We start from the raw sequence: 27,273 nt of genomic DNA on the forward strand, positions 1-27,273 counted from the left end.
GCACTGGGATTTACGTGTGTGCGAGTCGTGTGTCTGCGCGAGATCAAGTCTGAGCATGTCAGTCGTGCCTCCACAAATTGCTGCTTTAATCAACAGAGTGTTTAACAGTAACCAGGGCTGAAGACATGACAGACAGCAGGCAGTGTGCAGCCAGGAGCTCTCTCACACTGTCTCCCACACTGTGAAGGGCAATTAAGGGTTCAAGCCTCAACAGAGGAAGGAACAGGGAAAAAATGAGAGGGAGTGTGAGAGAGGAGAGTGTGTGGGAAGCTATCCGTACCCTATTTTGAACTAATATCACTTAAAATGAGTTAGAGGGTACAGCAGACAAAAGGATTTGAAAACAGTGGAATTCCAAATATAGAGACCTGACACTGAAGTACAAATAGTTTTGTCCCTTTAAAAAAAACTTTTAGAATTCAAATGTGAGAGGAAATGCTTAGAAACTGATTTTTTTATGAAAAAAAAAAAAGGCAGATTTAATTAACCTTTCTGACTCATTGTACAACAATAAAATAAAAAACAAAGGGAAAAAAAAAATTGAGAAAAAAAAAAAAAATCAATCAACTGAACTGTTGTTGCATTTAAAAAAAAAAGAGGATTGATAAACATGATAAACAAGTATTCATTTAAAAAAAATGAATTTTGTAAATGCAACAAGAAAAATGGAAATTTAATGCTGGAGTGAAATTTGATAAATGGATAAAATTACCCATATAGACCAAATGAATGGACTCTTAAGTGCAAAACAACACTGCCCTCTGGTGGTCGACCTATCTTGCTGATGTTTACAGGCTAAATGAAGAGAAAGTTTGAGAATGAACTTACTGAGGTCTTCTGCCAACTGAACCCTCCTTCCTGTGATCAGCTGGACTTTCTTCTCATTGTCCTCTCCAAAGTCCTCTAATACTTCTTTAACATTCTTCTCCAAGCGCCGCACTGCATACACACACAAAAAAAAATTGCTTATTTGTGTTGTTTGAACATGGAATGTAAATGCTACCAGTAGTCTGTCACTGTTCCCTCCCACTGAAGTCTGTTTAATTAATAATGGGAGACAATTTGTGCTGATTATCAACCAAAACTGACGACTTTGCAGGAAAGCTTACCTTCGGTGTTAGTGAGCTGTTGTCGAAGAGTATTGCCTGTGATGGCCAACATCCTCTGGATCCTCCAAAACAGAACCACATCATTGCACTCAAGCTGAAACACAGAGAAATATGAGAAAATATTAGCTAAATATAACCTTTTAACATGAACCAACACAAAGATAATTTTACAGAAACTATGTGTATAAAGTAGGGAAACACCAAAACTTTTCAGTCTTTGGCTGAAAGAGAGAGAAAAAAAAAATGCTATGATGATAATTCAGCTCAGTTATACAAAGAGTTCAAATGACTTCAGTTTTGTTATGAATAATTAATAATCTGGTTTTCCTTTTTAAATAAATTCCTGTTAGTAACTTTCATAATTTTTTAGTACTGAATACAGACAACAAGGGTGATCATTATACAATTGAGATTAATTAAATGTTAAATGGCTTTACATATTTATTTTAATAATTTTTACTTGTTTAACTTTTGCACTTAAAAAAAAAGCTTAATTATGTTTAATTATGCATTTTTTTTCTCTTAAACAACAAAAATAAGCGTAATTAGATCAATTTAATCTAATTAAACATTTAATTCTCAAAAACACTTTCCAAAACTTTTTTTATTTTTATTAAATTTTACTAAAAAACAGGCATCTTCTCTACCTCAGAGTCTACAAAGTGTCTCTGGTAATAGTAGAAACCTCGCCGGCAGAGGTTACAATGTGATAATGCCTTTTGCAGAAAGTGGCGTCGATAGAGCTGGTGCCACGTGTCCTTGATCTACAGAGAAAATTCATTTATACATACATTAGTTTACAAAAAAAAAAGGCATAAAATCAAATGTGCAGATAATGCTAGATATTTTCTCTTAGGGTCTCACTGACCAGTACAGGGTCCACCTCCACTCCCCGGCCCTCCAGGTTTTTGCGTACTGTAGTGACCTCATCATTGGCCAGGTAAGCTGTGTGATCTTCATGCAGCTTCAACAAACGCTCTAGCTCGTTTTTAGTTTCATTACGGATGTGCTACAATTAGGAAACAAAATTATGTTGACTCTTTTCACTAGTACCTAATGATACCACAAAAATAGTGACACTTAATTATATCTCCATGATCATAAAAACAATCAAAAAAAAAAAAAATGTGTGGACAAATATTTAGTGTTGTCTGTCCAACCTGCTCTGGTGTTCGATTTTTCCAGCTCAACCACCTCTGCTTCCAGTCTGGCCCCACCATATCTGCTATTACTGAGTCAGCTGCAACACAGGAAGATGAGTCACACACTCCATACACAGAGAGACATGAAAGGGGTTTATGAAGGGTAGACGTACTGTCTTTAAGGCGAGACTGTAGCGTTTCCTCCATGAACTGAATAGCAGCGTCCCATTGGGGCTTGTCTGTGATAGAACGATCCTCCAAAGCGTTGTGTTGAATCACTCTCTGTACCGCACATACATGAGTAACATTTACCAACAGCAATCAAGAAACCCTTGTGTGCTGCATTAGCAAAATAATCTACTATCTCTGATAATAAATTCTATATTGAATTTCTGGTATTGTACATGATATTTACCAAGCTGTCCATGGCTGTTTCATTCCACTTGTGTCGTTTAATGCTCTCATCTTTGACAGCTTCCTTAAGTTTATCAAAGATGTCATCCTGGTCTTTCCCTTTGTATTCTGCCATGAAACGGGCAAACTCCTCCTGCAACGTCTCCCAAGCAACCTGAGCAAGAAAAGAAAAGAGGATAGATTTAAACACAGGATGAGAGAATTTTTATTATCACATGGTGTTCTACATCACTTTTGTGTGTTTTTACACACAATTTTTTTTATTAATACTTTTATTCAGCATTAAATGGACCAAAAGTGACAGTAAATATTTTTACATTGCTGCAAAAAAATACTATTTTAAGCAAATGCAGTTCTTAAATGTTTTCAACATTGATAATAATAATACTACTACTAATAATAATACAGTTTCTTGAGCACCAAATCAGTACATTAGAATGATTTCTGAAGAGTAGAATAATGGCTACTGAAAATTCATAAATAAATAACATTTTAACATATAACAAACAGAAACAGTTCTTTTTAACTAATAATATTAGACAATATTACTGTTTTACAGTAATTTTGATCAAATAAATGCAGCCTTGGTAAGCATAAGAGATCTCTTTCAAAAACATTTAAAGGTGCCCTCGATTCAAAAATTGAATTTACCCTGGCATAGTTGAATAACAGGAGTTCAGTACATGGAAAAGACATACAATGAGTTTCCATTGTTTCCTCCTTCTTATATAAATCTCATTTGTTTAAAAGACCTCCGAAGAACCGGCGAATCTCAACATAACACCGACGGTTACGTAACAGTCAGGGTGTACGCCCCCAATATTTGCATAATGCCAGCCCATGTTTAAGGGATTACACAAGCCAGTATTAACGTCTGGATCTGCACACAGCCGAATCATCAGACTAGGTAAGCAAGAATAACAGCGAAAAATGGCAGATGGAGCAATAATAACTGACATAATCCATGATAGCATGATATTTTTACTGATATTTGTAAATTGTCTTTCTAAATGTTTCGTTAGCATGTTACTAATGTACTGTTAAATGTGGTTAGAGTTACCATCGTTTCTTACTGTATTCACGGAGACAAGAGTCATCGCTATTTTCATTTTATAAACACTTGCAGTCTGTATAATACATAAACACAACTTCATTCTTTATAAATCTCTCCAACAGTGTAGCATTAGCCGTTAGCCACGGAGGACAGCCTCAAATTCACTCAGAATAAAACATTAACATCCAAATAAATACTTTACTCACATAATTCGAAGCATGCATGACGAACATCTTGTAAAGATCCATTTGAGGGTTATATTGGCTGTGTGAACTTTGTAAATGCGCTGTAATATAGTCGACAGCTTGTGTGGCAGGGAGCACGCGATTTAAGGGGGGCGGCGCCGAGTGTAAATCAGTGCATTGTTAATGATGCCCCAAAATAGGCATTTAAAAAAATTTATTAAAAAAAATCTATGGGGTATTTTGAGCTGAAACTTCACAGACACATTCAGGAGACACCTTAGACTTATATTACATCTTGTGAAAAAGCATTCTTGGGCACCTTTAAAAAGATTTTACAGATCCCAAATGCAAAGGGGATGTCAAAAACCATTTTTGTAACCAAACAAAATTTACACATTTCACATGAACAGTCTTTTTTACCTGACGATTTGGGAAATGTAACTACTAAACATCAGCATTCAGCACAAAGGTAATACCAGTGTTTGTATTACCTCTAGCGCTTTATGAGGAAGTTGTTTATCAGTCCACTGCTTGAGTTTGATGTCTACAGTGGTGTTGAAAGTGCCCGAGTTCATGGTCTGGGCAGCAGGCAGGTAGATGTTCTCAATAACGTGTGTCGAGACCCTTTCCCAAAGCTTTTTCTGTAAGATGGACTCCCTACAAAAGACAAAATTCATGTTAGTTCATTCTGAAAATACACATGACCAAACTGCTATCAAATGGAGACCAAGAGCAAAATAAACAATGTTAATTTTGTTGTTTTTAGTCCCTTCAACCATCATTGTCCCTTCAACCATCCCTTCTACCACCGTCGTGTGGAAGTATAAGACCTGACATTAAGACAAAGATGAGAATATTCTGAGTGTGGCGTTCAAGCTCATTTATCATAAAAGGCACCATATTTCATAGCTTCCTGTTTGCTTTGTTCTTTTGTGGCACATCAATATACACACATCTCCAATAACACCAAACTACCGCTGCCCAGAGAAGCCACCCTCCAGCTATTCATCATGCCATTGATTTGAGAAGCTGATGGAGCACACTGGGCCGCCTACAAACATCTGATCTATTTCATTTAGCCTGCTCCTCTGGGTTTTGGGTTCATAACTCCAGGTACAGCTTGCAGCTTCGCATTCTGATGGTAGAGTCAACCCTGAAGCCATGAGATGGAAATGCAGAGTTTAATGTCAGCCAGCCAACATTGAGTCGATGAGTGAGAATTCCTCATTTTTTGTGGTTTTGCTGATGGACAGGATATACATAAATATGCTACTAACATAATACAGCATGTTCAATATGATCCATGTTTTTTTACCTTGGATGTGTGATATCAAAAGGTACATTTAGCAAAGTATAAATATCATAAAATAAAATACCATAAAATAATGAATAAAATTAATAAATAAATTAATGAACTAATGAATGAATTAATAGGCGTGTTAATAGACTTGAAGTGGCACTGTGCAGACTGATCAGTGTATGACATTAAAGTATGTATGATATCTGAAGTCCATTACGGAGTAGGCAGAAGAAAATTAGCAAGAAGCCATCCACACAGTACAGATAATTAATTTGTTGAAAATTTTTAAATCAATTGACAGCCCTACAATTAATTTTGTAGTTAATGAAAAGAGAAATGCTCACCAGTGTTTTGGTGTAACTTGACTCAAGCTGATCACCTCATCCAAGATCTCATTTTTGGCCTTCTCATAGAGCTCATTCTATGAATGACATACACATTATAAAACATATATTAATCTCTGGTCATATAGTTATTAAGGATGTCAAATCTTTTACAGTACATTACAGAATTTTAAGTACTTCTTTCCTTTTTTCACTTTCTTTTTGCAAGGAGAGCACCTTTTTATGTTACTAATATTACTCACTAATGTTATGTTGATTTAATTATTTGCCATACTTAAATTAGAATATTGATCTGACACTTAACAAGAGCTGCTTTTACACCGTCGGGCCGAACGGTTCTTAGAATTGTTATGAACAGTTTCAGTTGTGTTTCCACTTGAGCCTGGTACGGCACAGCATGATTACAAAATGTTCTCGGCACGGTTCTCTAACCATGCTGAATCGTGCTGGTAGAATCAGTGAAGTGACGTCGCCCCTCAGGATTGGTCACTTGTCTGTTGCCTGGCTACCAGTTTCTCTGTAGCTCTATTTGAGCGGATGTAAACAAATTAATAATAAAATTAAAAGAAATATCTGATCATCCTCCGTAACGCGGTCATTATTAACATCTCATATCATCAGTAAACTGCTGCGTAACCAAGGCAACGACTGATGCTTTTGTATTACATTCCAAAGAGTGGCCGTTACCAGCCCCATAGTGGAAAATGAAACTGTAACCGTATAACAGATGGCCTGGATCGGCATGGAATGGAACCGTTATGCAATAAGAACTGTTTGGCCCGACGGTGGAAAAGTGGCTAAGGTGTTCTAAACTTAAATATCCAGTATAGATCAACCAGGAGCTGATTCTTACCCTGTCCAGCTCTCGTAAGCGAGGATAGTTGTTCTTCCACTCAGTCTCCAGGTTAAATCGAGATGCTGGTCAACAAGGAAGGAAAGTTCAATTTAGATCATTATCATTAATATCCATAGATTTTTAAAGGAATTTTTTTTTTTTTTGTAAGTATAATGCCATTTAGAATGTTGTTTAAACTAGGAATAGTCCAATCTAAAATTAAAATTGTTTCATCATTTATTCACTCTTATGTCTTTCCAAACCTGACTTCCTTCTGCAAAACACGAAAGAAGATTCCCATTGGTGCCCATTGGCTTCCATTGTATTTTTGTTGTCCATACAATGGAAGTCGATGTAAACCAAAATAACTTATTCTGTGTTGCACAGAAGAAAGGAATTCAAACAGGTTTGGAACATTTTGAGGGTGAGGAAATAAATACAATTTTCAATTTTGGGTGGACTATCCCTTTATATAATTTTACGCACAGTGTGTCTCACACAAGGTCACAACAGTGAAATCTCAGCACCTCTAACACATAGTAAAAAGTGTTAGAAGTTTCATAACATATCATTTTCAGTTCATATGACTGTAGAAAGTAGGTCAGATTAGCAATAGGTTAAAACATGATCATTAGCAACTTAAAAAAAAAAGATTTTCTATAAAACAATGTGCTCCAAGTTCACTTAGCCACCTAAAATAATAGAGTGAACTTTGACTAAAACTTTTCAATGACGACAGCCCTATTCCTCAGACACTTCCCATCTCCCTCTGTCTCGTTCCCCGAACAGGGACACCAGATAGCCTGTGCTGTGGCCCTGATCAATGCACCTGGAGCCAGGCGTGCACTGTATCAGCAACCTCACTTCCCCTGGGGCCTCGCGTCCCCAGCATACACACGGGCCGGCCGTCTCGCTCACACAATGGAGATGACGCTAATTGCTCTGGTTATCGGGCCGGCCTTGGTGCAGCTGTGGCGATCGATAGCCCACACAAAGGTTTGAGGAGCGTCCCAGGTCAGGTAATAAATCTAGAGGCAGAGCGTTAGCAGAAGTGGCCTGTTAATTGGCAGCGTGGAGGTCTGCAGCGTGCCCTGTGCAGAACGTCTGAGCTGAGGTGAGGTGTGACGGGAATCAGCACGCACAGGACTGGGAAACAGCTCTGCTGAAGTGGGCTTCAGAGTTAAGTGGCTGTCAAGCTGTTGGGTTGGTTTGGATTCTATTAAGGTTTATTTACTGGGTCTCCTGAGAGCTGACGTGTACTCTTCTCAAAATGCCCTTGAAAATCAGCATCTTATTAAGTGATAAAAATAGCAATAATTAAACTCAAGACTTAAAAGCATAGTACATGTGCCTTTTTTATTTCATGGTTTTTAGATATGTCCTAAAGCTGTTAACAACCTTTCTGACTTCCAGGCTCCCCACTGTCTATAAGAATAACCAAAGAACCCACAACTATTATTTGTGATTTACAGAAAAAGGATGGACCTTTTTCATAGACTGTGATGACAAGTTTCGAAATATTAACATTGTAAATCTAGCAATTCTATTTTCATATATATATATCTGTGTGTGTGTTTATAACATTAAACATCTTTCTCTTCTGACCACTGTAATTAATCTCTCAACATTTTTTTCCCCTTTTGGAAAATCATTAGAAACACTATAAAGTATTTTTTCTTTCACTATTGGAGCAAATGGACATGCAAAAAAAAAAAAAGATAACTGTTGTAGTTTCTATCCACCACTATAGATGATTACCCATTTATGACAATTTCTGCTTCTCAGAACTCGGTAAGGGGAAAACGGTATATTATATATACATAAGGATTTTTAAATATTTTATTTAATTAATTTATATTAATTTATTACTCACAATTTCGACCTCGTTGTTTAACAAGAAAATGTTTATTAATTATAAAAATGTACATAGAGTTTAAAAGATTATATTAATTTAAATGACTTTTTCAAGTCTAGAAATCACATTTATTATTATTATTTATAATTTTGATTAATTTCAGATTACTTGAATGTTTTTGTCATATTTTAAATCTAGGGCTGCAACGATTAATCGCGATTAATCGTTTGCAAAATAAAAGTCTTTGTTTACGTAATATATATGTGTGTGTTCTGTGTATAATAATTATGTATATATAAATACACACACATACAGGTATAGAGTTTAGAAATATATGCATGTATTATAAATATATATATTTATATACATTTTATATTACATATAAACAAATATTTTATAAATATAAATATAAAATTTTTCTTAAATATATACATGAATGTGTGTGTATTTATATATACATAATTATTATACAAAGAACACACACATATATATTACGTAAACACAGACTTTTATTTTGCAAACGATTAAATCGCAGCCCTATTTAAATCATTTCAAGTCATCTTGAGGCCTCATGTTAAGGTTAGAGACACAACAAACCGATGCCAAAGAACAAGCACTGATAAAAGCCGACTCTGTTGTTGCCTCGTGTCACATACGTTCACTTTCTTTATTCCACTCGGCTCACGATAATATTAAACATTTGCCCAGGAGCACTCAGGTAAATTATGTAAAATTAGAACTGCCTTCTGTCTTTACCGCCTTGACTTGTTTGCTCACTGTTTTGCTATTATTCTCACGCTTTGACTTGTTCACTAAACTGAACAGCCAATCAGAGTTCTCTCTCTCATCTGAGAGGCCTATACCGATTCTACATGCTGAATCGGCCCAAAAAAACAGACAGCGTCCAACCATAGCCAACAGTGCAGAACACACCGGGAAAACTTAGTCGGCCGACACTTAAAAATGGTCCGACGTTGACAGACAGCCGATCGACGGATTGGTGTGTCTTGGGCTTAAGTTCGAGAAGGACCAACTAATGGGCCCTAGCTCCCTGGTTGCGAACCACTGTCCTAAAAGGACATTGTAGACAAAAATTACATATCTGAGAGAGAGGGTGAATAGAAAATGTTTCTATACTAAAAGCAAACATTCTTTTAGTCTGTTCTTTGCATAAGAATAATATAATATGGCTTTAGAACGGTGGTTTTCAATCCTGGACCCACCAATCTGCACATCTTTTATCTCTTTTCTATCTTACCTTTGAAGGCATCTGCTTGTTGTTCTACTGACTCTCTAACCATCTTCCAGAAGCAGTCTGACACAGCAAGACTCAGGTTCTTTGTGGTCACCTGATGAGCTTTCAACATGCCATCCCTATAACAGTTTGGGAAAATACTGTCCAATCAAAACATGTGACAGATTAAAAAAAGGTAAGGTAGAAATATGCATGTGAGTCCTACCTCAGCAGTCTTGATGTTTGGAAGAAGTCCTCTTCGTAGTCTTTGATGGAGTCTATGCTCTCATTAGTACTGCCTACAAAACAATCATGGGTTTGAATGACATCTAAGTCCAAGCAAAAAAAAAAAAATCATTGTTTACCTTTGCCGGTTACTACTGCAAAGTAGCCCAAAGCCTTCATTGGGAATAATTTGCCTTCAACTATTTGCTGGATCTACAAATAGAGAAAATAAATAATATGAGGCAAATAACAAAATATTTTAATCTTGTATATGAAGTGTAAAACATTTCCAAGAATCACCTGCACATAATAGCATGTAATATTTCCTTCTTAGTGTCAGAGGAAAGGAGCTCCCTCTAGTGGCTAATACAGTAGTTAACAATTAGCATTGGGAGTTCATTTAGTGAAATAACTAAAAGTCTTACTCTGCTTGGACTAGCTAGGTTCTTCTCTGCCATGTCAACCTTGGTAAGAACAAAGATGGTCCTTTTGCCCTGAGGGTCCATCTGACTGACAAGATCAGTGACTATACTACGCTCTGCATCTACTGAGCCATCTGAAAGACAGAAATAAAACAAGAGGCCGAGAAATATTAATAGTGTTGGCTTAAAGACAAATATTTTAACCAAAGAGTGAAAACTCACCCTGAATGCAGAGGATGATGGCATTTGGATTCTGCATGTAGGCTTTACTAATGCTAAAAATGGTTTCCTTTGTGTCAGCAGCCATGCCAGCCGTCACAGTCTGTACACAAATGAAACAGTCAGTGACATCAAACTACTTTTAGTCAAGTCAAGAATCAGTGTAACATGTTCTGCAGAGATGTATAAGCTTATATTATGTGCAATGAATAAACAATTTACATAAAACTTACACTGATAACCCCAGGCAAGTCAACAAGCACCATTCTCTGGATTCCTGGGCCCTTTACACTTAAAGAAATGGTCTAACAAAAAATATAAAACATATGAATGATGAATATAAAATCATTCAGGCAGATTCAAGTGTAAATGTTTTCACAAAGCACTGAAGGAACAAGGGTCTCACCTCAGGGCTGACTGTTTGGCCTTCCTTCACACTCTTCCTCATCCGGAGTTCAATCTCGTGCCTCAATGCTGCAAGCTAGAAAATAAATTAACCTCATCTCAGTGACCTGACAGTCAAATATACAGATTTACAAACTTGTACTACATAATTTGATTTAAGTTACTTACATCCTCCTCTTTCCCAAGGTCAAACTCACGAGTGCTGTCTTTGAACATTGCTACATGGTGAGGGCCTTCACTCAATGTCACCTTCAAAATAAAACAAGTCAGGTAAAATGCATCACAAATATGAAACAGCACAACTGTTTTCAATATTGATACGATTTTTTTTTTTTTTTTTGCATCAAATCAGCAGTATAATGATTTCTGAAGCATCATGTGACACTGCAGACTGGAATAATGGCTGATGAAAATTCAGCTTTGACCTCAGGAATAAATTACACACACACACACACACACACACACACACACACACACACACACATATATATATATATATAGATATAGAGAGATAGATAGATATACCTATCTACCTATCTATCTATCTACCTATCTACCTATCTACCTATCTACCTATCTATCTATCTATCTCTATATCTATCTATCTATATCTATCTATCTCTATCTATCTATCTATCTCTATCTATCTATCTATCTCTATATCTATCTCTATATCTATCTCTATATCTATCTCTATATCTATCTCTATATCTATCTCTATATCTATCTCTATATATATATCTCTATATATATATATATATATATATATATATATATATATATATATATAGAGATATATATATCTATATATATATATCTCTATATATCTCTATATATATATCTCTATATATATATATATATATATATATATATATATATATATATATATATATATATATATATATATATATATATATATATATATATATATATATATATATATATATATATATATATATATATATATATATATATATATATATATATATATATAGATAGATATAGTTAGTATAGTTATATATAATTAGTAGTAGTAATAATTCACCTTGACAGGAGACCTGGTCATCATTTCTCCAGAGCCTCTGGGAAAGATTCTAGCTTGAGCTATCATCTCCAACACACTAGTCTTTCCTGCACTCTGGTCTCCAACCACGACCACCTACAGAAAAGAAGACAGAACCTCATTATGAGTTTTTTTATGTACAGGGAAATAATCAGATTGCATTAATGTGTCATGTTCAAAAGAGGGAATGTGAGTTTTCCTACAGATAATTCTACATTTTACCTGTAAAAAGTAGCTTGTGGTTTGTTAACTTTTCACTTTATATTGTAATCTTTCAAATTTAAACTATTTCGCACTCAAAAAGAATAAATTAGAATAAAACTTACCCTTGGCAGGTGATCTTGAGTATTGTAGTTGGAGTCATAATCTGAGAGAATGTCCAGGACCTCAGAGTACATATCAATCAAAGACTTCTGCACAGGATCAAGAACAGGACAAATACATTAACAAAACCCAGCGATTTGTTCTTTGTGTTCATCGATAAAAAAAGAAATCTTGTTGAAATCTGACCTTGACTTTTCTTTGGTGAATCCCCTTGTCATCTTTCTGTAAAACGACTTTCCTCAGTTCCTTATTCTCCTTTTCCAGACGCTCCAGCATCCGTTGGTACTTCATCTACAAAAGCATAAGAGAAATGGAATATAAAATGATTATGAACAACTCAAGCATAAAAAAGCTACAAGCACTAGTATGGAAAAAAAATTAAAATGTATGACACTTAACAGTTAATACCTGAGTTCGAAGAAGCTCTTCCTGAAGCTGGTCGATTCTTTCTTTATCAGATGACTGTAAGCACAAGAAACAATGTAGCAGACTATGACTAATGCAATTTCTTTTCATGACAGCTGATCATCTTCCAAATATCCCCCTGTAAGAGTCATTGCACAAACAATCCACATCTCATGCATTCAACTCCAGTGGGCATCCCAGCTAAGGAAAGGCAAGTTAATGCTAAGAGAAGAAATTACACTTCCAGATTTTTCAAGCATTTAATAAGTCATTTATTCTTTACACAAATCACCACACAAAAAACAATATGGTAAAGGATGCTTGGATTATAAATTAATGCATCAAAAGCGCTTCTTGAATAATTTATTGGCCCGCACCTGCAATGCAACTGTTGAGCACACACACCTCAAACTACCGGCAAATCACAGAAAAGCAGTGAATGATTGGACACAAAAGAAAGGACACAAAGGAAAACATCAAACATACACAAACACACATCTACTTAAAAAACAAGGGTGTGTGATATAAAATGGTTTTTGTTTGCTGCTAAATAACATGTCTTTTGCCTATGTGCAGACAGATGATGTAACTGGTTCTGGTGTTAGGCAGGTTAGTTTTGCTGGCCAACAGTTGGAGCAAAGTGCATTGCACTCAATGTGGCAGGACGGCACACCACTCCATGCAGTGAATATTAACTGTACATGAGGGACTTTGTAAATAAATGGGTTTACATGAGTGAGGCAGAATGGATCAAGTTTGGGTTTATCGCAAAAATGATACAAATATATGCAGACTCACTTTATACTGCTAGTGATAGATGGATGGCAAATATCATGTTTGGTTTTGTTTTGTTTTTTACTTTCACAATAACAATTTGTTTAGGGGTCGTTTGTTATGTTTTCTAAATCACTCAGAGTTTGACTGTTAGAAATCAATGTCTATGCCGCAAACCGTGGGGTTCAAAAGTCTGGGACCACACTGAAAATCTGTGATTCAAAATCTAACATTTATTTAATCTTGTAAAACAATAAACATTTTTTTTTTTTTAGTTGTAAATATTTTATACATACAGATTCTGTTCTATTTCTAGGTCACTAATAAAATTAGCAAATTTGTGACTTTGATCATGTACAAAACATTTGTACAAAAGGTCAGATTTCTTTCCATTGAAGCTCACAAAATGCTCTTAGGAACATTCTCAAATAGAGGGGCATTTTGCCACACTGTATGAGGTAAGTTGTCACAATAGAAAAATCCATTTAAAAAATACAGGCTTTTCAGCAAAATCTAAATAGTAAAATAATGAAGAAACACAAAACAATTCAGGAAACAGTGAAAATATACAAAGTAAGAAAAGGTACAAAAATGTCAGATCATTGTTTTGTCCAACAAATGTTGTAATTAAAACATTCATGACATCTCAAACACAGTTTAGCTTGCCCTGACATTTCTGAAAAATATACCTGACTGAGAACAAAAGTATGATCTTGTAATTTTATTTTTAGAGAACAGAATTTAAAAAAAGTTACTCAAAGGCAGTTTTTAATTTTATGTTTAAAGGGTTAGTTCACCCAAAAATGAAAATTCTGTCATTTATTACTTACCCTTATGCCGTTCCACACCCGTAAGACCTTCGTTAATCTTCAGAACACAAATTAAGATATTTTAGTTGAAATCCGATGGCTCCGTGAGGCCTCCATAGGGAGCATGTCGGGAGTGGGAGTGTGTCGAATCTGCTGTTCGGAGTGCCAAAGTCACATGATTTCAGCCGTTGGCAGTTTGACACGCGATCTGAATCATGATTCGACACAATGATTCATCTGTGCTCTGATGCTTCATGAAGCAGTGTTTTGAAATCGGCCATCACTAAATAAGTAGTTATTTTGTTTTTTTGGCGCTCCAAAAATATTCTCGTCGCTTTATAATAATAACATTGAACCACTTTACTCACATGAACCGATTTAAATATGTTTTTAGTACCTTTATGGATCTTGAGAGAGGAAGTGTCCATTGCTCCCTATGGAGGCCTCACAGAGCCATCCGATTTCAACTAAAATATCTTAATTTGTGTTCTGAAGATTAACGAAGGTCCTATGGGTGTGGAACGGCATGAGGGTAAGTAATAAATGACAGAATTTTCATTTTTGGGTGAACTAACCCTTTAAATAGAGACAGCCTTTGTGACAACTAGCCTCAGTATCCCCTATATTTTGGAATAAAATTATTAAATAAAAAAAAAAAATATTTGGTGGTCTTAGGCTTTGGACCCCACTATATAAGCTATGAGATGGAATAAGATCACAGAGAAATCAGCATTTTGGTGGGAAGAGCATGTAGCCATACAGATGCTCAGACTCTAAATTAAAATACGGATTAAGCCAAGTTCTCATTTAGGACATGTAATTTCCTACGGGCGCCTGGATGGGTGGAGCTACTTATTTGGCTTATAACTAGAGAATATTAAAGCTGTAGTTCTCTCACACCAGTCGTTAATACCTCCACCATTCTGCTAGCTATATTATAAATATAAACATCTTCATTATAGTCAGCTATGAAGAATTTGGGAAATATTTATTTTTGAGAGTCAGAAATTCAATATATCCTTTCAAAAGCAACTAAAAAAAGAATGGTGTGGGGCAGTCAAAGACTGACATTAGAGCCACAGCATCAGAGGGATGGTGGGGGAGTGGACCTTCACCTTGCGTTTGGACTGCGAGGGGCTGGGATTCGGGGCCGGGCTGGGACTGGGTTCAAGCGGCGGAGGCGGAGCATTATTGGCTGCCGCCCGCCGCATCTCCTCCTCGTGCTGCTGGATCTGCTGCTGAATGAGAATGAGCTCGCTGAGCAGCCCCTGCTGAGGGACGGCACAGTGACAGAGAGGGGCAGTCAATCAACCTGCTTACCAACCAATAGGAGGACATGGCAGAGCTTTTGGGAAATGGTCCGCCTCACTTTTATGTTCTGCTCTTGATAATAAACTCGGCTATGGCGAACCTAAAATCTAAAAGAGCACTAAAAGCGACCATAAAGGTCTTTCAGCAAACGGGAGAGGAAGAGCTGAACTGCGAACTGCGAAATTAAAAAGAGAACATTTATTCGCACTAATAATGTTGAGTCACATTCAAGACCTGCACTCACAGTCAATATTGTTAAGCTGCTATAATGCAGTAAGGGCACATCTAATAGTTTTAACAGATGAACTAATATCATATAACTAGTGCTACAAGGCAAAGCAAGCATTTGAGGTACAATAAGTGATTGAGTTGGAGAGCAGTGCAAAGCCTGAAGCTGGAGAGAGCAAATATTACTACATCTTTCAAAAACAGATGCTTCCGAACATTGGTATTAATTCAATTTTATGATTTTGTCTTACACAAACACATATTACCATTAAAAATTTTAGGGTAAGTACAATTATTTAAAATGTTTTTTTAAATATTTTTTTTTTTTGTTCACCAAGGCTCCGTTTATTTGATCAAAAATACAATTAACACTAGAAGTCCCAGAGATTTGTAACCCTCCTTTAGCCAAGTGCATGCTAACTGGCTAGTCTTTTGGCTATCATTAGCATCAATTCATGTGTAAATATGGTCATTACCTGAGCAATCTGCAGGGGGGTTGGGTGTGTGTGTGTGAATGGTTGCTGGTGGCTTGTTTGTATGTGTGGGGGAGGGAGGGCTGCTAAAAGCAGAGAACTTGATTGACCATGGGCCGGTTTCAGAAAGGAGGTTAAGTGAAAACTCTGAGTATGTTAACCCTGAAATGAGGGAGTGCAAGTGATGTTTAAAAAGTTAACTCACTTATTCACACTGCAAAAATGCTTTTCATACTAAGTATTTTTTATCCTATTTCAAGTAAATTAAAAAAAAAAAATCTTAAATCAAGATGGATTTTCTATAGGAGAACATTATATATGATATTTAGTCTTGTTTCCTGGGGGGATCTAAATTAAGTGCCAGTGTGGTAATAAAAATAATCTTAATGCAAACGGAAAGTGTTGGAGTGTCTACCCAGGTGAAAAAAAAGTGCAGTAAAATACACTTTTAGTTTAGTACACTTTTACACTTCCATAATGTCCAGTGCTCTATTTCCATGCACTTATTTTGTACTTAATATACTAAAAGCTCTTCTTTAGTACTTCTTAAGATAATCTTAAGAACATCTAAGTGTACTCAACTGTGCTATTTTGAGACACCATGAATTTGAACTAAAATGTGCTTTTAACATACTATCTGTATAGAAAAATGTATTTAGTTACCACTTGTAGTACACTTGAACCCATCTTTCAAACACTTTTAAAAATGGACTTATGATGTATTTCAAATATAAGATTAATATATAATGAATATATACAAAATGTATTTATAATATATTGCCAGGCAGTGCCAGGATTGTGAGTGATTGCTGGAATGTACTCACTCACTTTTTAATATTATTTGTAAATATGTGTACAAATGGTTGGTTTCTTTATTTTATTTTGTACTATTTTTATCAATAGATCTCAGCAACAAAGGAAAAAAAACATGTGTGTTGATTTCTCCCTAAGATGGCAAAGTGAAACACAAGTTTCCTTGAAGTGGCTCAGCATGGCCCCACATTGTTTACATAACAAAAGCAACTGTTCACAGCTGATTAAGGATATTAGCCTAAAGACTTCCAGCCCATCGGCTGTCCTGCGGGTTTTATAGGTAGAAAAGCCAAATGGCTGCTCTCTGGGACTTCTAGTGTTAAACAGTAATATTTCCAAATAACTGTTTTATACTTAATCATTCTAAACTATAATTAATTCCTGAGAAGGCAAAGCTGAATTTTCAGCAACCATTACTTTAGTCTTCAGTGTCACATGATCCTGAAAAAAAAAAAAGATGTACTGACCCCAGACATTTTATGGGCTATATCCTCTTTTGGGTATGCTAATATGAAAAACTTCAGTGTTAATCTAAGCTAAACTAAAAAGTATATATAGTTTTCCACTGCAGACAAAGTGATTCATGAGTGATGAAACAAAGAAAATGAAAAACAGAACACTGACATTAAACATTAGCGTACGAAGTAGTGAATTCTTTGCTTTCAGAGAAGTAAGCTTTCTCAGAGAGCATAAAATGACCATGGCAGAAAAACATGTAGGAGTTATGAAGGGGGAAGCTTTTACACAGACAATGAGCTCAAAAAGACAGAAATGAATCACCAATCTCCTGCAATAAGAGATTAAATACAGTTGCAAGACAAAAGATATGTGAACCCTTTGGATTTGCATACAGTCGGGATCGAAAGTTTGGGAACCCCTTTCAGAATCTGTGAACATTTTTAACAATATCATACAAAATGCATGTTATTTTTTGTTTAGTACTGTCCTGAGTAAGATATTTTACATAAAAGATGGTTACATATAGTCCACAAGACAAAAAAAATAGCTGAATTTATTAAAATAACCCTGTTCAAAAGTTTGGGAACCCTTGGATCTTAATACTGTGTGTGGTTACCTGATGATCCACGACTGCTTTTATGTTTTGTGATGGTTGTTCATGAGTCTCTTGTTTGTTCTGAGCAGTTAAACTGAACTCTGTTCTTCAGAAAAATCCTCCAGGTCCTGCAAATTCTTCAGTTTTCCAGCATCTTTTGCATATTTGAACCCTTTCCAGCAGTGACTGTATGATTCTCCAGAAGGAAACAAGATGCATTAAGAGCCGGGGGGTGAAAACTTTTTGAATTGGAAGATCAAGATAAATTGTACTTAATTTTTCTTCTGGGAAACATGCAAGTATCTTCTGTTGCTTCCGATGGGCAGTACTAAATGAAAAAAAATAAGAAAAATGTGGACATCTTCATCCTGTTCAAAAGTTTTCACCCCCCTGGCTCTTAATGCATCGTGTTTCCTTCTGGAGCATCAGTGAATGTTTGAACCTTTTTTAACAGTTGTGTTTGAGTCCCTCAATTGTCCTCAGCATGAAAAGATTAATCTCAAAATCCTACAGTCACTGCTGGAAAGGGTTCAAATATGCAAAAGATGCTGGAAAACTGAAGAATTTGCAGGACCTGGAGGATTTTTCTGAAGAACAGAGTTCAGTTTAACTGCTCTGAACAAACAAGAGACTCATGAACAACTATCACAAAACATAAAAACAGTCATGGATCATCAGGTAACCACACACAGTATTAAGATCCAAGGGTTCCCAAACTTTTGAACGGGGTTATTTTAATAAATTCAGCTATTTTTTATTTTTTTTGTCTTGTGGACTATATGCAAACATCTTTTATGTAAAATATCTTACTCAGGACAGTACTAAACAAAAAATAACATGCATTTTGTATGATCTCTCTTGTTTTGTTAAAAATTTTCACATTTTCACAGACTCTGAAAGGGGTTCCCAAACTTTCGATCCCCACTGTATATAGGTTGGATAAACTGGATCTGACCTTTGAAAAACCTTGGAAAAGTATTTTAGATCTAAAATTAAGTATTGTTGACTTGCATGAAGCTATAAACATTACAAAAATATCTCAAAAAGATGATCATCTGTAAATGTTTCAGCATGTCATCTGCACACACTGAGAACTGAGAGAGACAATTCATTCAAATAATGTGAAGATGTCCAAAAGAGGAAAAATACTGCTGACAAACAATCCCCCCCCCAAAAAACAACTTTTCTATCATATTTTACTATAAAAGGGGCACTACACGGACAAAGGTAGAGGTTCTCTTCTGATCAACTGGTTTTAGCTAATTCAGTTACATCCATTACTAGCAGGAGCATAAAAACAAGCACAAAGCCATGCATAGACATCTGGAGCAGAATGGGGCCTTTTCTGATCCAGCATGACAGTCCATTTACTTTTTATCCATGTAGTTTATTTAAATTTGTTGAGTAAGGGGGAGCTTAATAAAAGAGAAGCTTAACTTCAGCATTAGTAAGTTGCCACAAGCTACTGAAACAGTATCAATATTTAGCAGGACTGCAAAAGTGCAAGATAGCCATCAACCAATGGTGGTTGCCCATTATAGTAAATAGTTGAAACTAATGTACAGCAACTGGCAACTCAGTCAATGCTGAAAAAAGCCCAAGAAGCAACACAGCTAGGCAGAAAATGCAGAAAAAGAAAGCTGCTTAAATTATTATAATGGCTGGATATAGCAAATGATGAAAAGACCGAGCTGTCATAATATCATGGTAAAGCTTTAGCATTCAGAAAAGCCATGTGAAACATCATTTATGCAGTTTACCTTCTTGAACTGTTTATCACTGCTGTCAGACATGGCTGCAGATGTTGGTGGGATATCTGGTGCTCTCAGGGCTGAATCACCTGTGGTTTCTAGAAAAAAAATAAATACAACATATATTTACAAATTATTTTTCCCCTTTTAATACACACATTTAGCATTTAGACATTACACATTTAGAAAAAAGAACTTTGTGTCAGGCGAAAATAAAAATTAGCATGCGAAAACATATATTTGCTTGTTTTTTAAAGCAATTACATTAGGTCCCCATATCCCAAAGAAACTCCAAGGTTTGAAAAGTAAATACTGCAAAAGTGCTTGAGAAATAGTTTATAAATCAACAAGGAACATTATAGGACCATATAATAGAGCATATCATTTTAGGATTGTAGTGAGTGTAGTGATGAGAATATATACTGTATGAGAAAATATGTGCTATAAAAAAAATGTAAAAAAAAAAAAAAAACATGGAGGAATATGAACATTTTATATAATGCAGTTCTAAACAATCATTCCCTTTCTAAGATACTTAGAAAGAATTCAGATTATATATTCAATCAATCAGTGTACTTTTCAAAACTCTTGAGCTGTAAGAACTTTACACATATAGAATAAATTAGTAATACTGATGGAAAGCGAGAAAGAGACAAACACAGGGAAGAGCCCAAAAAATCTTTAAAGAGGAGAAGGTGAAGTCAAGGGACCAAGTGGCAAGACAATTAAAATCGAAGAAATCACACATTCACAGCTACTGTTAGTGTCATTAACTGCATCTGTCCAGTAAAAACATCTGAAACTGACTGGGACTGACTTATGTTAACTGAATGCTGTAGCATCCATTAAAAGATCTCAGCTTAGTGTCTATTATAAAAAACCAAACAAACTAAATAACACTTGAAAGTTTGTGATCCAGTTTAGATTAAATATACACTAGCGTTAAAAAGTTTGGGGTCAGTATTTTTTATGTAAGAACTTCATACATTTGTTCAGTAAAGATGCATTAAATTGAGGAAAAAGTGACTGTTTCTTTGAATTTTCTATTCATGTGACACTAAATTCTGAAGTAATGGCTGCTGGAAATTCAGCTTTGCATCACATGAATGAATTACATTTTAAAGTGTATTAAAACAGAAAACAGTTATTTCAAAAACATTTTGAAAAATACTACCAACACCAGACTTTTGAAATGTAGTGTATTTACAATGCAATGCAACACTGTAACGCAGCTGCAACAGGAAGCTTACTTTATGTTTCAAATTAAGCTTCTGTCACATAAAGAAGCTGTAGCTCTGTACAGACAATAAAGCGATTTCTGCCCAACAACATTATTATAATATTTTAAAGATTATTTCCCTTTGATAAGATGGATTTTGCTAGTCCATCCTTAGAGGCCCACACCCTTAAATCCACTTAAATCCATTTTACGTCAGTGCAGCAGCGCAGGAGAAATCGAGGAACGCTAAGTGAGGCATTTACACACCTAATAACAGACGCAGACCAGAAGCTCCATTGACTTCACTACCCAAACCTGTGAAGAACGTGGAGGGAGGGAGAGGAGAAGGGAGGAACAAGAGGAACAAATGAAATGAAAATAAAATAAAGGCTGTAGAAAAAGCGTGGAGCGCTCATTTCATTGAACACTGGATTGGGATTCTAGCGGACAAGCAGTGTCAGCACTGTATACTAGAAAATATGCAAACAAATAACCCAGAAAATTCTTAAAATGTCTCAGTCACATTACCGTTAGGAAAATGCTGATTATGCATACATGAAAATGATTGTAAGCAATGAAGTGTCTAAGAATATACTGATCTGTTTAGTTGGCAGAAATCACAGAAGCAAACTACATGGAGCCCATGGTTAGATTTAGTACCTTGAAGCTTTAAAAATCTTTCACACACACATTCACATAAGATGACATTCACAAAAATTGCAGTAAACTATGATTTTTGGAAATCATTTCAGAAGATCAAAAGCATAGAATATATACCTCAACCTTCACTATGTTAAAGGTGCCCAAGAATGCTTTTTCAAAAGATGTAATACAAGTCTAAGGTGTCTCCTGAATGTGTCTGTGAAGTTTCAGCTCAAAATACCCCATGGGTTTTTTTTTAATTATTTTTTTTAACTGCCTATTTTGGGGCATCATTAACTATACACTGATTTTGGCAGCGCGCCGCCCCTTTAATTCGCCTGCTCCCTGCCACACGAGCTCTCGACTATATTACAGTGCATTTACAAAGTTCACACAGCTAATATAACCCTCAAATGGATCTTTACAAGATGTTCATCATGCATGCTGTATGCATGCTTCGAATTATGTGAGTAAAGTATTTATTTTGATGTTTACGTTTGATTCTGTATGAGTATGAGGCTATTTGAAGCTATTCTTTGTGGCTAATGCTACACTGTTGGAGAGATTTATACAGAATGAAGTTGTGTTTATGAATTATACAGACTGCAAGTGTTTAAAAATGAAAATAGTGACGGCTCTTGTCTCCGTGAATACAGTAAAAAACGATGGTAACTTTAACCATGCTATCATGGATCATGTCAGTTATTATTGCTCCATCTGCCATTTTTCGCTGTTGTTCTTGCTGGCTTACCTTGTCTGTGCACAGATCCAGACGTTAATACTGCCTTTCCTTGTCTAATGCCTTGAACATGGGCTGGCATATATGCAAATAATGGGGTCATACATATTAATGATCCCGACTGTTACGTAACAGTCGGTGTTATGTTGAGATCCGCGTGTTTTCCGGAAGTCTTTTAAACAAATGAGATTTACATAAGAAGGAGGAAGCAATGGGGTTTGAAACTCAATGTATGATTTTCCATGTACTGAACTCTTGTTATTTAACTATGCCGAGGTAAATTCAAATTTTGATTCTAGGGCACCTTTAAACTTAATACATCTTTAAATAGAAATTTGTGTTATATGGTTACTAAAATACTAAATACTGTAAGATTTGCACAACCATTCAAAGGTTTGGGGTTGGTAAAATTTTTTAAATGTTTTTGAAAGAGCCTTATCCTCTTTTTTTCATAAGCAGCGTCTCAGAACCAGCCATTTGCAGATTCTAGCTTTTGTGATGTCACATGACTGCTGACGGACTCTGCCCTATTAGCATAGATCCCGTCCTGAGTGAGCTGTACACAGTCTGCCATGTTTGTCTCCTCACCAGAACATTTAACAGCAGCATTCAAGTACGAAATGTATTCTTATTAAAGCAACTAAAGTTAATTCAATCAAAAGCAGTGAGTGATTTTCTGTTTTTCTTTTGTTATTTGATTCATATTAACAGCATATATGGGAGATTATCAATCTTGAAAACAGTTGTGCTTCTGCTCATAACACTTTTTTTCAGGAATATTTGAAAAACAGTATTCAGTTTGTGTCCATCATGAGGCGTGTGTGAAAGACATCTTACCGCTGGAGAGGAGGCTCTTCAGGAAAGTGAAGTTCTCTCCGACCTTTTCCATATCAGGTAGTAGTTTGGCTATCTCTTCTAGTTCAGGCAAAGCCTTGGCGAGCTTGTCTTTATTCGGGGGCAAAGAAATTACATCATTAGCAACCCAGCCAAACATATCGAGGGCACTTGCACTAAAAACTGAAAATAAAATAAAAACTGAAAATAATTCACAACTAAAGCATATGCTAGAGATACACAATATATCAGCCACCATATCAGTTTCAGCTGATATATGTTCATTTTTATATAAGATGCATTTGGTTAAGTTGATTAACGCGGTAGTAAAGCGCTCCAGTTTACCGGTGACCATCTTTAGCTTCAGTGCATGTAGCTCAAACTGCAATGCACAACATTAAGAATTATGATTGGGATTGTCATATACATAAAATTATAAAGAGAACACTATTGTAATAAAACGTTGTGAATTCTTTGGGGTTACCTGCCGTGTTTCAGCGCATTGTTACGGGAAGATCACATTCAAAACAGGAGTTATGCAGATCCTAAATACATACCTTACTTCACGCTAACTTGTGCATTTGCGTCATTTTGTGCAGATATAAGTTGTAATATTATGTTTATGTTGCATGCACATCTGATTATTCTCATAAAGGATTGTTTTGTTGTAGTTATTTATTGTTAATATGTAATTCATTATTTCCAGGAGCTCATTGCTTCTACCTTCAATTAAACTGCTAAGTGATTGTAAATTAAAATTGCCTAAATTATTACTTTGTTAGCTAACTGCATGATTATATGTACATTTCTGAAACCACATATATTGGACAGTCACCTCCGATACCAGATTCTCTAAATTGTGATGTTGACATGCATTCTCTCTAAAGCTGCTTTGAAACGATATGTATCGTGAAAAGCGCTATACAATAAATGTGAATTGAATTGAAAGTTAACCCACTAACAAATCAGTTAACTGGTGTTCATTCAGCTCTTCAGCTTTAGCACATGCAGCTCAAACAACAATGTTGTTATCTGAAACAGTAATATTAATTTTAGATGTTCCTTTTTCAAAAAACATGATGTATTATTAATAATAACTAGGACTTTTATTTTTCTCATATTATTTTCTTCAACAATATGGGTTAATTAAAATCAGGCTATTCCATGTTATTTATCCATGGCACATGCATTTTTATTGACTTTTAATGACTTGTTTGCATTATTTTGTTTTTTTTATTATTATTTTATTGTACGGCAATATATGTTTTTTTGGAAAAGAAATTTGGCCATTTGGAGTGTAAAACTTCATTTTAAAAGTTATCTTTTATAAGAATCTTACACTTAAAGTTAAGGAATATAAATAATCAAATATAAATAATTATCGTATCTGTCAAAATCAGTACATCCCTAGCACATGCATATTGTTTGATCAAAATATGTCTGTGAATTACTTACCTAAATCAATATTTTCACTCAGCTCCCAAATGAAGTCTGGCACAATCCATGTGTATTGGCTCATATCAGGAAGCATTTCTTTCCATTCATCGTAAGTCTGTAAAAAACAGAACAGACAGGATTTGAGTAATAGTGTGCTAATAAACATTTTGTCTGATTCCAACAACGAATAGTGTTTTTGTTGATAAATGATATGATGGCTGATACTATAAGGCCTGGTTTCACAGACAGGGCTTAGATTAAGCCAAGATTAGTTCATTTAAGACATTTAGTAGCTTTAATAAACGTGCCTTAGAAAAAAATATTACTGGTGTCCATCTTGAGACAAAAAAAAATGGCAGTGACATATTTTAAGATATGCCAGTGCAAGTTGCTTTCAGTTAAAACAGCTCAAACATGCATTTTAGTCTGGGACTAAGCTAAAGCCTTGTCTGTGAAACCGGAGGTAAATCTAGAAATCACAAGCTTAATCTGTTAAAAGAACTGTTAAAGTCAGTGATGACAATGAAACCCAAATATCTGAAACCTGTTTGAAATAGGACAAGCAGCACACCCAGTGTTCATTCAAATTCAGACTCTGCGTGTGCAAGTAAAATGACCTTGAGGTCAGTCATGTCAATTGGCTCAACACAACAAAGTTAGCGTACCTTTTTTGCTGTATATCCACCTCCAACTGCTGAGCCAAGCAAGATGTACCTCAGTTTCAACAGTCTGGCAGCAAGTCGGGCCACCCAGAAGGTCCGGTGTTGTTGATAGCCATGTCCTCCTGACCGGGATTTTGGAGGACGCATGGGGAGCCTGGAGAGAGACGTGTAATGGCGGGCAGCTGAGCAGTGAGGTGGTCTTTGCGGATTGTTGTTAGCAGAGTAGCGGTGATGGATGGAACGAGAAAGTGGGTGCAGTTTCTGCAACGGAACTCTGAACTTCACCCCCATTCTGGAGGGAAGCAGATTCTTGCAGGCAATGCTGTGGAGACAGAGAGACACTGTGATCAATCTGACACATTTAGCCTATACTCTTCTGAATCTCTTATTTTCCAGATTATAACAATATATGTAGGAATATGTGAAGAATATAGACACTAACGTTACTGTAATGGAGAACCATTAAGGTTTTCTGTAAATAAAATGTAAAAAAAAAAAAAAAAAAAAAAAAAAAAAAATATTAAATATCTAAATACTGGCTGGTCTCCAGCTTTCTGTCAGACACATGCAGCATGCAAAACCACATTACTGTATAAGATATAAAGTCCTAAATTTGACAACTGTGTTAACAGACCAACAAAAGCATGAAAACGTTACATTTTAAGTGACTATAGATACATTTTCAAGCTAGAACGCAAAACAAAAATAGTTCTTAGTGGTTCCTATAACCGTTGTCCAAAGGCTAGTGCTTTAAAATGGGAAATATGTCAAATTAGACAGCAATATATATTATTATATTGTCACGGATATTATTATGATATCAACAAAGAATTTTTGTTGATAATTGATATAATTTCATCTAAAAACGTGAAAAGTGAGATGTTCGGGTGGTGTCCATTTAGTGCAGTGGTGTAGCCTGTCAGTGTCATTTAGGAAACGAAACCAAGTAACAGTAGTCATTAAGGGCGAATCTACACAGTTACACGTTATAATTATTGATTGGTGTATTTATATTAAAGATGTAATTAGACATTTTTATTTATATATCCAATAACCTGGTTTCCAGTGTACTGTATCTGCGTTAAATTCTGTAACGTTAGCTGCAAACGAGCTACTCCACTTACCAGGTTACTACACCACCGGCTCGTAACATCCTGCTATTGGCTGTAATGGATTATATAGGTGTCTAACAGATCTCTTTCCGATATAAGTTTCAATTCATCTTTCCAAATGTGGCACTTAGGTTAGCTGCATGGCTAACAAGGGCATAGCAAGCAGGCGATCACCAGTGTCAGTTGCTGCTAGAGTGGAAAGTACTTCCTGGTCCACAACGTGACGTCATGATTTCAAAACAAAAGTCAGCAAAAATAAAAGTCGCGGCCTAGGTCACATGATGTAATGCTACCATTTTTTATTTATTTGCAATGACATGCTGTTACAGATGCGAGTTTTAATGACCGGTATAACTGAACCACTTTAACGACTTTTTTTTTTTTTTTAACACAAAGGTAAGACACCATAAAAAATCAAAGATTTCTAAAGAACATTATATTCTCACAAATAAAATGGCTGGAAGTAGAAAACAGTCTGATTTTTGACTATAATATGATTTCATCACAGTATATAGACATGACATTTCTTAATTTTGTGCATAGCAGCCTTTTAAATTAAGCATTCTTTATTTATTCATGTCTTTGCTCATTATAAGAGGGTAAAAAAACTATAAAGGTCAAAAATAAAGTAGGATATTATAAGACTCAATCAAGTCAAGTTTGTAGGTAATCCCTCTGAGATTTAGGTTCTACTTGTGATTGCAATACAAATAAATTCCACTAGATGGGTTATATGTGACACAGTGTGAAGTATAGATGCTATTGAATGACAAGCTTTTAACCTTTACATTTTTAACTTAACATTTACCAAAATGACTGTAGAACTATAACTTCATCCTCACAGATGAAGTTAGGTTTAAGAAAGAATGTATTATTTTCT

At 35.5% G+C, this 27,273-nt stretch overlaps 1 protein-coding gene across 5 annotated transcripts in view; it reads right to left on the bottom strand.

Moving 5' to 3' along the window:
• The window catches only part of opa1 (OPA1 mitochondrial dynamin like GTPase), a 45,122-nt gene extending 18,519 nt beyond the window's left edge, over positions 1-26,603 (bottom strand). The window contains exons 1-29 of one of the 5 annotated variants that reach the window (XM_067373491.1): positions 26,406-26,603; positions 25,285-25,603; positions 24,638-24,734; positions 23,186-23,293; positions 21,235-21,282; positions 19,758-19,846; positions 15,234-15,386; positions 12,539-12,592; positions 12,317-12,421; positions 12,133-12,219; positions 11,789-11,902; positions 10,912-10,992; positions 10,745-10,819; positions 10,572-10,643; positions 10,342-10,441; positions 10,123-10,253; positions 9,838-9,910; positions 9,699-9,771; positions 9,497-9,612; positions 6,402-6,466; positions 5,549-5,625; positions 4,396-4,561; positions 2,667-2,819; positions 2,425-2,533; positions 2,270-2,349; positions 1,978-2,118; positions 1,757-1,873; positions 1,110-1,203; positions 829-939 (exon numbers count right to left, since the gene is read on the bottom strand). In XM_067373491.1, coding sequence (XP_067229592.1) covers positions 829-939; positions 1,110-1,203; positions 1,757-1,873; positions 1,978-2,118; positions 2,270-2,349; positions 2,425-2,533; positions 2,667-2,819; positions 4,396-4,561; positions 5,549-5,625; positions 6,402-6,466; positions 9,497-9,612; positions 9,699-9,771; positions 9,838-9,910; positions 10,123-10,253; positions 10,342-10,441; positions 10,572-10,643; positions 10,745-10,819; positions 10,912-10,992; positions 11,789-11,902; positions 12,133-12,219; positions 12,317-12,421; positions 12,539-12,592; positions 15,234-15,386; positions 19,758-19,846; positions 21,235-21,282; positions 23,186-23,293; positions 24,638-24,734; positions 25,285-25,603; positions 26,406-26,434 — 3,037 coding nt within the window. In that variant the 5' untranslated portion in view covers positions 26,435-26,603. Of the gene's footprint in view, positions 1-828; positions 940-1,109; positions 1,204-1,756; positions 1,874-1,977; positions 2,119-2,269; positions 2,350-2,424; positions 2,534-2,666; positions 2,820-4,395; positions 4,562-5,548; positions 5,626-6,401; positions 6,467-9,496; positions 9,613-9,698; positions 9,772-9,837; positions 9,911-10,122; positions 10,254-10,341; positions 10,442-10,571; positions 10,644-10,744; positions 10,820-10,911; positions 10,993-11,788; positions 11,903-12,132; positions 12,220-12,316; positions 12,422-12,538; positions 12,593-15,233; positions 15,390-19,757; positions 19,847-21,234; positions 21,283-23,185; positions 23,294-24,637; positions 24,735-25,284; positions 25,604-26,405 lie in introns of all 5 variants that reach the window. The other 4 variants (XM_067373490.1, XM_067373492.1, XM_067373493.1 and 1 more) reach the window with 4 other exon arrangements.
• Positions 26,604-27,273: the final 670 nt, after the last annotated feature.

This window comes from Chanodichthys erythropterus, chromosome 21 (genome assembly GCF_024489055.1).
Source record: "Chanodichthys erythropterus isolate Z2021 chromosome 21, ASM2448905v1, whole genome shotgun sequence".
NCBI lineage: Eukaryota > Metazoa > Chordata > Actinopteri > Cypriniformes > Xenocyprididae > Chanodichthys > Chanodichthys erythropterus.